The sequence below is a fragment of the Megascapheus bottae genome, chromosome 11, assembly GCF_031878675.1.
Source record: "Megascapheus bottae isolate mThoBot1 chromosome 11, mThoBot2.hap1, whole genome shotgun sequence".
Classification (NCBI taxonomy): Eukaryota; Metazoa; Chordata; class Mammalia; order Rodentia; family Geomyidae; genus Megascapheus; species Megascapheus bottae.
The window spans coordinates 290,876-307,081 of NC_143519.1; the positions used below are offsets into that span (position 1 = coordinate 290,876).

The window sequence follows — 16,206 nt, forward strand, 5'->3', positions numbered from 1 at the left end:
TGTGAGGACTGGATTGGTTTTCTAGAGGGCCTGCTCTGAATTGCACAGGAGGGAATGGGTTGTGCCCTTTGCCATGAGGGCACAGGTAGAAATGTGGGTGGCTGCACTATGGTAACAAATGACCTCCGTCTTACAGGTGACATCATCTCTTAGGTGACAGGTAGCATCTCTCTGATACTGGATAGTCCCGTACTGACAGATGACATTTCTGAAAGCTGTCACTGACATTTATGACAGATAAGGTCTCTGATGATAGGTAGTGTTTACCTGAGGGCTCTGGGAAAGAGCCCAGCCCCACAATGCCCTCAGAGCTGTGTTGGCAGGTGCTGCTGGAAGTACCTCTGCAGCTGGGGATGGTTCAGAGAAGGAAAGGAAGACAAACCACACCACTCCACCATGCCCAGGGATGAGATGGGCTAAGGTCACGACAGCAGAAAGCAGCAGCTGCCCAAGGTAGGACATGCATGTCCGGGCAGGGAAGGTGGAGGGACTTTTGGGCAGAGGCATCATGTTCAAACCAAAACACCTCCCATTTCCTTCTGTTTCTTTTTTCTTTTCTTTTTTTTTTTTTTTTTTTAATCCTGGGGCTTGAACTCAGAGCCTGGGTGCTATCCTTGAGTTTTCTCAAAGCTCGAGCTCTACCACTTGAGCCACAGCACCACTTCTGGCTTTTTCTGTGTATGTAGTACTGAGGAATAGAACCCAGGGCTTTGTGCATGCTAGGCAAGCACTCCACCACTAGGCCACACTCCTGGCCCTCCTTCAGGTTCTTTAGTATCTTCCATAGTGCCTCTCAGCTTCATAATGTCTTCCATCTGGTTTACACTGTTTTTTTTTTCTTTTCTTTTGTAATTCTGTCTAGAGCTACCTTCAATAGGAGGAAGCCTGGGGTTTGGTTTTTAACATTAAAGTAAACATTTCTAGGAGCATGCCAAGGAAAAGGACTCAAGCAGCGAGGCTGCACCAGGTAAGATGAGGCTGGAGTGGGACCCTGGTTCACCACTGTGGTCCACCGCTGCCTCCATCCACAGAAGGCCATCAAGAAGGGCAGGGAAGGTCACACCCACTCCTGGTCTGCCGTTCCAGTGAGGAGGTGAGTGGCAAATAGCTTTACTGCCCACGGATACCTGCCTGAGCCGCTCAAGTCACTTAGGCCTGAGCATCTGTGAAAGCTCTGGCAGCCCCAGGGCCAGAGAATTCACTGGAGCAAATGAAGTTAGCAGTGAGAGGAGGAGGGCCAGCCTAGTTAACACTCAGCCCACATATCAGCAGGCCTCATTAGCATTGGACTCACTGTCACAGGCCTAGTTGACACTCAGCTCACACTGAAGCATGCACAGATAGCATTGAGCGCTCCTTGAAGAAGATAAGTTAATCAGGACACAGGCAGCATATGGGGATAATACTCAGCTCACACTGAAGCATCACAAGTTCATACTCGCTTTACACTGCAGCAGGAGATTTAGTTTACACTCAGCATATATATAAAGGTGCAGGCCTAGTTACACTGGACTCTGGAGTGTGCCTGGTTAATGGGGCTCACAGGTTAGCAGGCCTAGTAAACAGGGAGTTTAACAAGGGAGCAGGTCAAAAGGGAAGGAGCCAGGATCCTGGTAAGGCAGCCCAATGGAGGTAGGGTGGTACTAGACACATCTTCCATAACCTCTAGAAAATGGGAAGTGGGGCTTGGCTTAAGAGTAGGGCAGTAGCCTCTAGCTGAAGAGCTCAGGGACAGCGCCCAGGCCCAGAGTTCAAGCCCCATGACTCACAAAAAAAAAAAAAAAAAAAAAAGAAGGAAGGAAGGAAGAAAGAAACAAAGAACGAAAGAAAGAAAAGCAGGGTGATACTCCAGGGTGTGCAAGCCTTCCGGTGATTCTGAAGACCCTAGCAAGCAGTGCGTCCCCTTGTTCTGTAGGGCCTGCTTGTCTCTGAAGAGGGAAAGCTATCTCCACACACCACCTCCAGGCTTTCATCTTGGGCTCCAGCCTCAGTACATCTGGTTTGGGTTAGGGTTACCACCCAATACTAGTTGCTGGGTCGCTCAGCAAGGTCCTGGTTAGATGTTAGAGCCACTGCACAGAAACAACCAGAAAGGAAAGAAGACCACCCTACCTCTCTGTGGTTGTTCTAGAGTCCCCTCAGAGTAAGCCGCTGTCAGGAAGTAAGACATACACACACACACACACCAATGGGTATCCCAAAGGGACAGAATAGCCCCTCTACACACTGAAATAAACCTCTCTGGCAAAAAGATTTTTGAGCAAAGGCACTGGTAAAGCCAACAGGCATAATGAAAGTTCTTAACTGCCTTTTCTCTTCCCAGGAGTTTAACCCCTTCTCCATAAACAACACTCTACTTGTACCAGGAGAAGAGTGCCTTGTCACTGCTGAGGGTAGAAGGAGGGATTGTGCACTCAGGCCATGGTGACTGAACTCCACGCTCTGCACGCTGCCCCAGTCCCATGCACACCTCCGGTGCACTTATCCAAAGCCTTCCTGCATCTGGTAGACAAGCATTTATTCTGTCACTTTGAGCCACTTTCCTTGTGATGCTTCTGAATTTGTGTCAACTTTCTCCTGCTGTTCTATGTTTAGGTCAGTTTCTCTCCCCAAGCAAAACCCTAGAGGGTAGTGGTAAAATTTGGCCTTGTTTTAGATGACTGTGAGCTAGAACAGTGGACAGGAATACTCTGTTGGAAGTTAAATTGTACCCCCAATATTATATGTTGTAGTCCTAACACCAGCGTCACAGAGGGTTGCTGCTGGGTGGGGGTGGTCTTTAAGAAGGTATGAAGTAAATGAGTTAGGGTGGCCTGACCCTCTGTGGCCAGTGTCTCAGTGAGAAAAACCAGGGCCAGATGCCAGGGATGACCCTACAAGCACATAAGATGGGGTCTGCAGGCTGAGAAAGGCCAAAAGAGAAACTGACCTCAAGATGCCATGAGTGTGGACCAGCCAGGCTGTGGTCCTCTATGGACTGGTTTTCATGGCTGGACAATCCAAATCTGAAAGATTTCCTTTAAAACCCCTCTGGCTGGCTTTGGGTTAGGTCCAGAGTCTGGCCAGTCTGCTCTGGGTCCTTTATAAATAGGAACACAGCTGTGGGGCTGTGTTTCTTCAGAAAAGCCCCAGGCTGGTCTTGGCCTTTGTACCTTCTTCTAGTAGTGGAACCAGTAAGTATGGGGAAGTAAAAGACTCTCAAGCCATACCCCAACCCTTGACCTGCCAGGGATCTGAGGGGAGGAGGGAGGGGGCTGTCAACCTTTGACCCTCTAGCCTGAGGTGATGTCATAGGTGTGCCTGGCAACAGAGGTCCGGAGCACATTCTAGAAGAGGTAGGGTGAGAGGTTGGCCGAGATGCCCTTGGTCTGAGGTGGTACCACTGGCAGCTCCTCCCTCCACGTGGGGTCAAGATGGAGAAAGACACCACCACTCACAGGAGGCACCGGCCCGGCCCTGGGGCCCTGCCCCCAGGAATGGCCCCTGGACACCTCAAGGCAGCCAGTGAGGGGGCAGAGCTCCACAGGAGCAGGAGCATGGGCGGCTTACACCAGAAGGGGGACCCACCAAGCCACGTCAGGAAGCTGCGCAAAGAGCCAGGTAGGGGACTTGCACTTGGAGAGCCAGGAGGGCAAGCTGAGGCCCAGCCCTGCCTCAGGGAGGGACAGAGCCTCTGGGCACTGAAGAGCAGGTGGGTGGCTTCTAACACCAGGACTGCTTCAAAGCCCTAATCCTGTCTCCCATCCTGATACCCTCTCCTTGTCAGACGTACTTTATAGGCTAAAAGCAACTATCCACCAGGGGTTCGCAAGCCTGAGTTCTACACTCCAGTTGGCAAAGAGATTGAGCACTAGATCTCTCAAGCAAGGAAACAAATGCCACAGCCCAGGGCAAAGCGTGGAGCGTGGGGAGATGTACTTCTCCACAGGCAGAGGAGGGCCCCACAAGGGGCGCAGGGAGATGGGTAGGGATGAACTGGGCATGGGAGGCAGCTAACAGTGCCCCCAGGCTAAGCCTGACAAAAGGTCTGGTCACTTCTCACAGAAGTCTTCACCATGGGGTTTCCTCAGACCCCTCCATTTAAACCACAAAAGCTTTGTTGAAAGCTTTGGAGTCCCCAGACTGCTTGAATGCCAGAGCTGCTTCAGGAAGCAGGTAACACCAGCTTTTGTAGACTCATATCTGGCCTAGGCAGCAGCATGGGCACAAGACTAAGTGTCCAGCGTGAAAGGACCACCCAAGCCTCCCCACAGATCCTGAAGTCGCCTGTGCAGGGCTGCATCACAGCCATAAGTGAGGTGCTGCTGTGCTCTGAGCAAGCAGAAATAGCACCTGGGGTGGGGAGCCATGAAGCTAAAGAAACCACTGTCTCCCAAAATTACCAGGATGCCAGGAAAGAGCCTTGGTCTTCATGCTCTAGGCTCTGTGTTGTGTGCATGCAGGACACCCTCCCCCCCTGGGTGACTGGTTCAGGTTCCTTCTTCCCCTACAACAGAGAGAGGCTGCCAGGTGCCCCCTGGGGAGCTGGGAAGTTGGACAAGCCATCCCTTCCCTCTGTCTTTGTATGGAGGAGGCGTGGGAACACACCCTTTCTCCCCACAGGCTGCTCTGCTTCTGGGTGGGCTGTGATGGGCCAAAGGCATTTGATCCTGGGAGGTCTTGGGCACATTACTGGATGCAGTGGATAGCAAGGTGATCCGAGTTCTGCAAAGAGAATGGAGAGCTAAGGACGGGCTTGTGCTCCTGGCTGTGTGAAATGTGACAGACCAGCAAAACAGAAGGTGTATCGGCTAAGGGGACCGGTGTGGATGAGGGAAGATTCTCCGATCTGTTGCTTCCATCTCCTGCAAGGCCTGCTCCCGGCCTGCCTTGAGTGGCTGCAAGCCCTTGCAATGCGCCTTAGGGGTGGTGAGACGTGTAGCTCAGAGTGGGTGCAGGGGCTGGAAGGGTGGGACTTGAGGTACTGACCAGCTGTCTTGCCTCTCAGAGTCTGAAGACCAAGGGAAAGACCCGAGAAGTGGAGTCGACAACATCATCTGGTAAGCAGGAGAGGAGGTTTAGGGAGCCAAGTCTTCCCTGGGGACCCACAGTGACAGGTCAGGAGAAGGAACAGCCCCAAACAGGAGCTTCCTCCTCACCCTGCCACCAAGAAAGTTAGAAGTTGTCGAGTTACACAAGGGTCTTTCTCAGATCCTAGAATCCCATCCATTCCAACCACAGGTAAGACAGGGCCACAACATTAACTCACAAGTGTCCTTCTTGAGCAGAGACCAGGGAGTGTCTGGTCCAAAGATGCTGTTAGCTGCTATAGCTCGGGACCCCCACATCACACAAGCATCCTCCCTGGCTGATCAAGAGCAGAGGACCACCTGGTCCAACTGAAAGGACCACCAGCCCTGTGGGTACTGCCAGAAATACCTGCCTGCCTCAGCCATTTAAGACTGGTGGTGGGTGGGAAATCCTGCCTCTTCCATCATGCCTCCCCTAGTCTGGCTCCATGTGGAGAGCTGCACACCTACTAGTGAGCAGCCATGTGTTTCCTCACCATCTAGGCACTTGAACAAGTAGACTCTGCTTTCTGAAATAAATCCCAGTGGACCGTTAAGTTGTTGCCAGGACAGAAATGGAGAGCTTACGGGCCGGGAGTTTGGCTTAATGGTAGAGTGCCTGCCTACCATGCATGAAGACTCAGGTTCAATTCCTCAGGTGGAAAAAAAAACAGAAATAGTGCTGTGGCTCAAATGATAGAGCGCTAGCCTTGAGGAAAGCCCAAGGACCGTCAAGCCCTGAGTTCAAGCCCAGGACTGGCGAAAAAAAGAAAGAAGGAAGAAATGGAGAGTGCAGGGTGTCTGCAGCCAAGATGGGTCATCCAAAGAAGCTAGGAAAACCAGGCCAGACCATTCCTGGAGGGTCCTTCATGATAGTCCTTCTCTGTCTCCATAACACCTCTCACAGGTTCACCCAATCCCCAAGCCCAACGTGGAGATGGACATGGAGAGGTGTTAGCCTGAAGCTGTCTTGTGTCATATATCCAAGCCATTCCTCCTCCTCTCTTGTAGCCTCTGTACTCTGCCATTCCTCCTGTCTCATGCTATCTGTTTCAGAACCTTCTTCCTATCGCATATCATCTATTCAAAACCATTCCTCCTATGTCTCCTGTCATCTGCTCTAAACCAGTCCTCCCCATTCCTCCTATGTCTCCTGTCATCTGCTCTAAACCAGTCCTCCCCATTCCTCCTATGTCTCCTGTCATCTGCTCTAAACCAGTCCTCCCCATTCCTCCTCCTGTCTCCTGTCCTCTGCTCTAAACCAGTCCCCCCCATTTCTCCTGTCATCTGCTCTAAATCAGTCCTCCCATTCCTCCTATGTCTCCTGTCATCTGCTCTAAATCAGTCCTCCCATTCCTCCTCCTGTCTCCTGTCATCTGCTCTAAACCAGTCCTCCCCATTCCTCCTCCTGTCTCCTGTCATCTGCTCTAAACCAGTCCTCCCCATTCCTCCTCCTGTCTCCTGTCATCTGCTCTAAACCAGTCCTCCCCATTCCTCCTCCTGTCTCCTGTCCTCTGCTGTAAACCAGTGCTCCCCATTCCTTCTATGTCTCCTGTCATCTGCTCTAAACCAGTCCTCCCATTCCTCCTATGTCTCCTGTCATCTGCTCCAGGCCATTCCTCCCCATTCCCCATCCTGTCTCATGTCATTTGTTCCAAGCCACTCCTCCTATCTCTTGATATCTGTTCCAAGCTGCTACTCCTATGCCTTTTTTTTTGCCATTCCTAGGGCTTGAACTCAGTGCCTAAGCCCTGTCCCTGTCTTTTGCTCCAGACCAGTGCTCTACCTCTTGAATCACAGTGCCACCTCCAGCTTTTCCTGTGTATGTGGAACTGAGGAGTCGAACCCAGGGCTTCACGCATGCTAGGCAAGCACTCTACCACTAAACCACATTCCCAGCCCCCCTCCTATGTCTTTTGTCGATATCTGTTCCTAGCCACTCCTTCTATACTTCCCCCACAGCCAGGCAAGCCTAGAGGAAGACAAGAAGGAAAAGAGTCTAGATGCACTGGGAAAGCTGGACCATAAGAGTGGAAAAATAGAGCCAGAGAGTGAGAAGAGCGATTCCGAAGCTAGTGCCAAGGAGGAACAAGATGGAGAATTCAAGGAGAGATGCATCCCAGAGGCTGAGGTCAGGCCACTACCCCTAGCTTTGAGCTCTGTCCTCTTGCTTCATGGGGTCCCTGTACTCACCTGTTGGCATCTTTGATTTACAGGAGCAAGATTCAGAGTCTGTGAAGCTGGGCAGCCTTCTGGAAAAGGAGGCAAGAGCTGCTTTCTTTAGTAGCAGGAGTAAGATGCATAGGTCTGCTAAGGGGGCCTCCTCTCAGGTGACCACAGTGAGGCTGTGGAATTGCAGGTCATAGTGTCGTCTGAGCGGACACCATGCTATAAAGCTGGATACCCCTAGAACTTCCTGCCATGGTGGGGCCACAGACACACCACACCACTGTAGGAGTTCTCACAGTATGTTACAAAGGAATGTGGCTTGGGCCAGGAGTTTGGCCTAGTGGTAGAGTGCTTGCCTAGTGTGCACAAAGGCCCGGGTTTAATTCCTCGGCACCACATACATAGAAAAAGCCGGAAGTGGTGCTGTGGCTCAAGTGGTAGAGCTCTAGCCTTGAGAAAGTCCAAGGACAGTGCCCAGGCCCTGAGTTCAGGACTCAGAAAACAGCAGCAACAAAGGAATGTGGCTGTGACTGACTCCTTCTGAGACAGCTGGGCATGCTGTTCACCAGGATTCATAACATAGGGTCCTTGTTTGTTCTGGGTCAGTGAGGGTACCCAGATAGAAAGCACAGGGAAGCCCCATGTTGCCAGGCCCATCCCGTGCAGCCTGGATCTCCACCACCTTGGTGCCCAGTGGCTTCGGGAAGGTGAGTGGAGGCAGGATCTGAGTGCCTTCCTGTGGCGCTGGCTGCAGGTGGGCGAGGCTTCATCTCAGCATTGCCTTGTCTCCTGGAGGCCCCAGCACTCAGAGGCTGAAAGTGGAGCTGCATCCCAGGGAGGAATGAGAAGGCTGTGCTTCTCCCTCTCCCTGCTCTCCAGAGCTGGCCCGGTGCTCGCCTGCCTGTGCTGCCAGGGCCTTCCCCTGACTTCCTGGGCCCCCCACTAGCCACCCTGGCCCCTGGCTTTTCACAGGCCATCAGTCTACAGTCCCTCCCAAGAAGTTTGTTTTCCTCCTGCTCATCTTTGCTACTTTGTTTCCACCCACAGAAACCATCGGTCTTTGTGGAGATTGACCTGAGAGACCATGTTGAGGAGGTATAAACTAAACGCTGCGGGGAGGGGGGGAGTCAGATCACCCACAGAGAAAGCACTTGTTCCATCTGGACAGGGCCCAGGGCCACAGCTCCAGGGTACCCACGGTGTTGAACGTTGGCCTTGGGCCTGAGCTCACCCCCCCTCCACACACGAACAGTGTATCGTGGCTGAAATGGATTGTGCCAGCCCCACAGTCTTATGGATCATGCTGGGACAGAGTATAAAGTACACCTGAGTCCCTGGGCGAGGAGGCCTCAGCAGACAGAGCTGCACTGCTGAACTGCAGTGAGCATGGAATGGAGCTCATAGGACCCATGCAGGCTTGCTTCACAGACTGCTTACAACCATGCCTGTGCTCATCACCATCGGGGCAGTCTGCCAAAAAGATTATAAGTAGCAGGGTTGACTGAGGATTTGTCTGGACCCTTCCAGTACTGTTAGCTATTAGCTTCCTCTAATTCCCGACTCTGGTGGACAGTCATATCTCTGCAACCTTCTTGACATGATCTATTGGTGATTTTTAAGCTCTCACCTAAGGGTTGGTTTCTTTCCTCCCCATGTTTTATCCACTTTTATCCATGTTTTCCCTTGGACCAGGCCACATGAAAAGACTTGTCATTAAGTTTCCCCATGGCTTACTCAAGATGGCTCTGAGTCCTTAGGACCCCAGGAAGAGAGTGTAGTTCCTGTCTCAGAGCTCCTGTGCAGGGCACCGTAGTGCTCAGCAGAGCCCTGTGTGGTGATGGGATGCTCGGGACCAAGATGGAGTCCATCCCTCTTCTGTGTCTCTACCTGTTAACCTGGGCAGATCTCAGACACCTCCAGACCCCTGAACCTCTCCTGCCACTTCCGACAGGAGGCCACCTGTGCCACAGAAGAGAAGCGGCCTGACATGGACATGGGGGACTTGTCAGAGGACGAGTGAGTGATGCTTGGGGGCAGCGCTGAGCCTCCCGCCTTCCTCATGGCCCCTGGACATGTGCAGACTGATCGTTAGCTGGGCTGAGGGACTAGGGGACAGGAGCAGGCAGTGGAGAAGGAAGCTTCTGTGGGCTCAAGGACATTCTCCAGGAGCCCCGTACCGCTCTCTCTCCTGCCCTCGGCTGGCACGTGACCAAACAGGGAGGGGACAGAGTCAGCCAGGGAGATCTTTATTTGCTGCAGCCCAGAGGCTCCAGCCCAAGGGTCCCATAGGCTGTGGAAGGTATCCATGATGCCTGCCCTCTTGCAGCAGGCCTTGAATGCTCAAGGTGGAGAATGTGTTGGTGCTGATGACCCACGCCCCCTGTATGTAAAACCCCAAGTCTTCCTGGGGTTCCAGGGCCTTGGACACAAAGAAAGGCCCATGGATATGTTTTGCTTTATTTTAAATAATATACATACAAAGGAAAAAATTGCAACTATCCAATTCATAGCTGCGCTAATGGCTATATTAGTAGTTTGTAAAACTGATATGTAATCTTTAAGGAAATGAAGCTATGTGGAGTAGCGCAGTGAAGGGAGTGCTTTAGAGCCAACCCCAAATCATATGTCCTTGACGCCTGAGATGCTGTCTGGCTGTGGTGGTGCCCTTGATGTTGGCCCCAGAGGCTAGCATTTCAGTCTTCTTCATTTTTGAAAAGTTGTTACTGTTTTTACTACCTTTGCTTCAGACTTTGGAATCATCAGTGGGAAATTCAGTTCCATCCTCACTCAGAAAGCCCTTATCTCTCTGACCTGCACACAACCAGGCCACATCAGAGTTTACTAGGATATCAAGACCTGATTGGCAGGCCTCCTCTTCCAATTAAGCACATTGCACCTTGTTTTTTGGCTAGATTTGGCCACAGGGTACACAGCTTGGGCAGTTTGCTTTCTGCTGCAGAGGCTGGGTAGCCAGACATTCTTTATAAATTTTTTATTTTTTTGGTGGGTCATGGGGCTTGAACTTGGGCTGGGCACTGTCTCTGAGCTCTTCAGCTCAAGGCTACTGTCCTATCCCTGGGCCTGGGCATTGTCACTGACCTCTTCAGCTCAAGGCTACCACCCTACCCTTGAGCCAAGCCCTACTTCCCATTTTCTTGAAGTTAAGTAGAGATAGGAGTCTCGGGTCCTTTTGTGCCTGGGGCTGGCTTTGAACCTTGATCCTCAAATCTCTGTCTCCTAAGTGGTTAGGATTACAGGTGTGAGCCACTGTGACCAGCTAGCCAGATATTCTGTACTGGTCTAGAGTAGGACTTACAGCTGCAGGGAACCTGTCCCATGTGGCAGTGCAGGAGATGTCCCTGGCCACTGGATGCCACTTGGATGGGTCTGTGGTTGGCCTGTACAGATGGCTGGCACTGGTTCACCTGCTGCTTCCCTACCCAGACCACCCATGTGCTCTGTTTTCTTCAACCTTACCAGCTGGGTCTGCTTAGATGATGGGCTCTGGCAGCTCTATGACAGTGGTCCGTTACTGCCCACTGTCAGGGGTGGCCCTGAGCCAGGGCGATCACTGCAAAGACAAGTAGGAGCCACCACCTCAAAGTGGTCTAGCATGGGCTACCAGGTTCCTAGTGATTCACCTCCTGTACCCGAGGTTTCGAGGCCGTGGGAGTGGGCTTGCTCAGTTGGCTGCTAGTGTTTCCAGGGTTTCTTCTGGTCAGAGAACAAGGACAAAGGACAGAAGCAGTCAGGCTGACGGAAGAAATCTACAGCTTGCAGGCTATCTGGGGCCAGGTCTCATTGCTCTGGGACTGGAGTGGGTTTGGCAGAAGTTGGCGACGCACTGATGAAGTGCACACTGGGAACCAGGTGGCCTTACTCGCTGCCTTGCACTCTTGCTGTCTAGGACAAGGACTGGCTGGGTGTGCTGCATCCCATACCCCATGCGGAGGAGAGCGAGAGAGAACACAGCAGCCCCAGAGAAGGTACTCAGCATCTAGAGAAGGGGACGGGGGTGGGTTCCCAAGAGTCCCATGCTCATCTCATGAAAATGGCCAGAGGTAGAAGGAACAACAAGGGCAGACAGTGGAGCGGTGCAGACACATGCACAAGAGGCAGTGGTGTGATGCATGCACACGCAAGAGGCAGTGATGTGATACACACAAGAGGCAATGGTGTGATGCATACACACAAGAGGCAGTGGTGTGATGCATGCACACACAAGAGGCAGTGCTGTGATGCCTACGCGCAAGAGGCAGTGCTGTGATGCCTACACGCAAGAGGCAGTGGTGTGATGCATGCACGCAATAGGCAGTGGTGTGATGCATGCACGCAAGAGGCAGTGGTGTGATGCATGCACACACAAGAGGCAGTGATGTGATGCATGCATGCAAGAGACAGTGGTGTGATACGTACACACAAGAGGCAGTGGTGTGATGCATACACACAAGAGGCAGTGGTGTGATACACACAAGAGGCAGTGATGTGATACATACACACAAGAGGCAGTGGTGTGATACATACACACAAGAGGCAGTGATGGGATACACACAAGAGGCAGTGGTGTGATACATACACACAAGAGGCAGTGGTGTGATGCATACACACAAGAGGCAGTGGTGTGATACACACAAGAGGCAGTGGTGTGATGCATACACGCAAGAGGCAGTGGTGTGATACATACACGCAAGAGGCAGTGATGTGATACATACACACAAGAGGCAGTGCTGTGATGCATACACACAAGAGGCAGTGGTGTGATGCATACACACAAGAGGCAGTGATGTGATGCATACACACAAGAGGCAGTGGTGTGATGCATACACACAAGAGGCAGTGGTGTGATACATACACACAAGAGGCAGTGGTGTGATGCATACACACAAGAGGCAGTGGTGTGATGCATACACACAAGAGGCAGTGATGTGATACATACACACAAGAGGCAGTGATGTGATACACACAAGAGGCCGTGGTGTGATACATACACACAAGAGGCAGTGATGTGATACACACAAGAGGCAGTGGTGTGATACATACACACAAGAGGCAGTGATGTGATACGTACACACAAGAGGCAGTGATGTGATACACACAAGAGGCAGTGGTGTGATGCATACACACAAGAGGCAGTGGTGTGATGCATACATACAAGAGGCAGTGATGTGATACATACACACAAGAGGCAGTGGTGTGATACATACACACAAGAGGCAGTGGTGTGATGCATACACACAAGAGGCAGTGGTGTGATGCATACACACAAGAGGCAGTGGTGTGATGCATGCACACAAGAGGCAGTGATGTGATGCATACACACAAGAGGCAGTGGTGTGATGCATACACACAAGAGGCAGTGGTGTGATACATACACACAAGAGGCAGTGGTGTGATGCATACACACAAGAGGCAGTGGTGTGATGCATGCACACAAGAGGCAGTGATGTGATACATACACACAAGAGGCAGTGATGTGATACACACAAGAGGCAGTGGTGTGATGCATGCACACAAGAGGCAGTGATGTGATACATACACACAAGAGGCAGTAATGTGATGCATGCACACACAAGAGGCAGTGATGTGATACATACACACAAGAGGCAGTGGTGTGATACATACACACAAGAGGCAGTGGTGTGATACATACACACAAGAGGCAGTGATGTGATACATACACACAAGAGGCAGTGATGTGATACATACACACAAGAGGCAGTGATGTGATGCATACACACAAGAGGCAGTGGTGTGATACATACACACAAGAGGCAGTGGTGTGATGCATACACACAAGAGGCAGTGGTGTGATACACACAAGAGGCAGTGGTGTGATACATACACACAAGAGGCAGTGGTGTGATACATACACACAAGAGGCAGTGGTGTGATACATACACACAAGAGGCAGTGGTGTGATACATACACACAAGAGGCAGTGGTGTGATGCATACACACAAGAGGCAGTGGTGTGATACATACACACAAGAGGCAGTGGTGTGATGCATACACACAAGAGGCAGTGATGTGATACATACACACAAGAGGCAGTGGTGTGATGCATACACACAAGAGGCAATGATGTGATACATACACACAAGAGGCAGTGATGTGATACATACACACAAGAGGCAGTGGTGTGATACATACACACAAGAGGCAGTGGTGTGATGCATACACACAAGAGGCAGTGGTGTGATGCATACACACAAGAGGCAGTGGTGTGATGCATGCACACAAGAGGCAGTGGTGTGATGCATACACACAAGAGGCAGTGATGTGATACATACACACAAGAGGCAGTGATGTGATGCATGCACACACAAGAGGCAGTGATGTGATACATACACACAAGAGACAGTGGTGTGATGCATACACACAAAAGGCAGTGGTGTGATACATACACACAAGAGGCAGTGATGTGATACATACACAGAAGAGGCAGTGATGTGATACATACACACAAGAGGCAGTGGTGTGATACATACACACAAGAGGCAGTGGTGTGATACATACACACAAGAGGCAGTGGTGTGATACATACACACAAGAGGCAGTGATGTGATACATACACACAAGAGGCAGTGGTGTGATACATACACACAAGAGGCAGTGATGTGATACATACACACAAGAGGCAGTGGTGTGATACATACACACAAGAGGCAGTGATGTGATACATACACACAAGAGGCAGTGGTGTGATACATACACACAAAAGGCAGTGGTGTGATACATACACACAAGAGGCAGTGGTGTGATACATACACACAAGAGGCAGTGATGTGATACATACACACAAGAGGCAGTGATGTGATACATACACACAAGAGGCAGTGGTGTGATACATACACACAAGAGGCAGTGGTGTGATACATACACACAAGAGGCAGTGGTGTGATACATACACACAAGAGGCAGTGGTGTGATGCATACACACAAGAGGCAGTGATGTGATGCATACACACAAGAGGCAGTGGTGTGATGCATACACAGAAGAGGCAGTGGTGTGATGCATACACACAAGAGGCAGTGATGTGATACATACACACAAGAGGCAGTGATGTGATACACACAAGAGGCCGTGGTGTGATGCATGCACGCAAGAGGCAGTGATGTGATACACACAAGAGGCAGTGGTGTGATGCATGCAGCATGAGGAACAAGAACCTGCTACCACTGACAAAATTCAGTAACCTGGAGGTTAGAGGGGTAGCTCCTTGCTGGATACGGGGCCTGGGACACCTGTCTTCCCCACCTGTCCATCTCCAGCTGCTGGCTCCGCTTGTATCAGAGGCATTAGCTTCACATGCAGGAGCTAGGTGACTTTAGGAATGTCATTTAATGCTCTTGGCACCCATAGTGTTAGGTTAACTGTCCCAGCCCAGCTTTGCAGCCAGCTCCTGTCCTAGCAGTTGCCAGAGTCGTGGCATGGCTGCAACCAAGGTGGTCTTGGCCTCAGTGAGGGATGTGAGGAGGCACAGGGTCCCTGGGACTCAGACTAGGAGCCAGAATGGTCCCTTGGAAGCCAGTGAGCAGGGGTGGAGGGCTGCAGATGAAGAGATGGGCAGGGTTTCCTCTTGTCTAACCAGCTGAGTCAGCCTTGCCAGTGACCCATGCACAGCCACACAACCCATACAGAAGCCATGCATGTGTACAGGTGGGTATGTACACATGATCTCACGTGTATGTGTGAGTACAGCAATGTGTGTGCACATGTGTACACGTACATGTTGGCCTATGCATAGTGGCCAAGGTTCAAACATGCAGGGTCTCTGTTACCACACATACAAGCAGAGGTGGGGCTTGAGGCCCTCAGACGTTAGAAGCCACAGATGCCTGGCATGTGTGCATGTGGGACGTAGGAGGACTTGGAGGTTACTCACAGAGGACGGCTCAGCAGGGAGTGCTTCTGTGCAGTGCTCTGCCTGCAGGCAAGGTGGCCCCATTAGCCTGCCCAACAATGCCACCTGGTGGCAGGATTTTCCAGGCCCCTCTCTTCAGTCCTAGGACTAAACCATCCAGGGTGCTGGTGGCTTGGAGCTTCATCGCCATCCCAGAACTTGAACTCTTCAGCTGACTCTCCATTAGAGGACAAGCTAGAACACGAACATGCATTGCTGAGCCATCAGTTACGACGCCCTGGGCAGGAGCTGCAGGTTGGGGGCAGCCAATGACTCCACTGTGCTACCTCTGCCCTGAGGGACATAGAATCTCACTGGGCACCCTTGTCCTCAGATAGTGCTTGGAGGTGTGGGGCCCCTAAAGCACTTTCCCACATGAACCTCACAGAACAAAAAGAAGAAAAAAAAAACCCTTTAACTGTGGATGTGTGAGGTTCCTGGGTGGCCGCCTCGGGGAAGTGGGTATGGAAGGCTCCCAGACAGGCCTTGAAAGGTCCTGAGTCCCTGGGAGACAAGGTGCAAGGAAGGCCCGTGACTTGTGGACGACGGGATGGGACCAAGGCATGTGTAGGACGAGACCTTGGTCTGAACTGGGGAGGACAACGAGGAAAGATGACCTGAGCTGCCTGTGGGGGACCAAAGGGGCCGGCGTCTCAGGGTCTGTCTGTTGTGCAAGCGTTGGGACACGTTTTTGGGGTTTAGTGAGCATCACAGCTATGTGAAGTTCTGACAAAGGACCTGGAATATTGAACATCAGTGGGGTGGACTGAAAACTGGGACTTTGGTGGGGTGAACTGGATGTAGGACTTCGGTGGGGGCTGGGAGGCTGGCCTGTGAGGAACCCCTAGATTCAGCCAAACTGGTTCAAACAAGGTGTCAGTCAGGCTTCCTACTTCACAGATGAAGAAACTAAAGTGCCCAGGCAGCAAGCAGGAACTATGAGGCTTGAGCACATATTCTCATTCTCCAGGGAGTGAAGACAGTGTCATATGAGATCATTGGTGGCCTCAACTAGACCGAGACCCCTGGGTCCTGAGGCCATTCACAGCACTAGGCTGTGTGAGAAGCAGGAAGGGCCTCACCTC

At 51.6% G+C, this 16,206-nt stretch overlaps 1 protein-coding gene across 2 annotated transcripts; it reads left to right on the forward strand.

Annotated features, from left to right (window-relative positions):
* The first annotated feature begins 3,320 nt into the window (after window positions 1-3,320).
* On the forward strand, window positions 3,321-15,533 carry C11H13orf46 (chromosome 11 C13orf46 homolog). 2 transcript variants are annotated; one of them, XM_090341842.1, is made up of 8 exons: window positions 3,321-3,600; window positions 4,988-5,039; window positions 7,011-7,179; window positions 7,265-7,312; window positions 8,265-8,312; window positions 9,121-9,233; window positions 11,125-11,203; window positions 15,222-15,533. In XM_090341842.1, the coding sequence occupies exons 1-8, from the start codon at window positions 3,414-3,416 to the stop codon at window positions 15,225-15,227; spliced, it is 702 nt and encodes a 233-aa protein (XP_090197968.1). In that variant the 5' UTR covers window positions 3,321-3,413; the 3' UTR covers window positions 15,228-15,533. The 2 variants fall into 2 exon arrangements, with proteins under 2 accessions (XP_090197968.1, XP_090197969.1); XM_090341843.1 differs by having other exon boundaries at window positions 9,169-9,233.
* The last annotated feature ends 673 nt before the right edge of the window (window positions 15,534-16,206 follow it).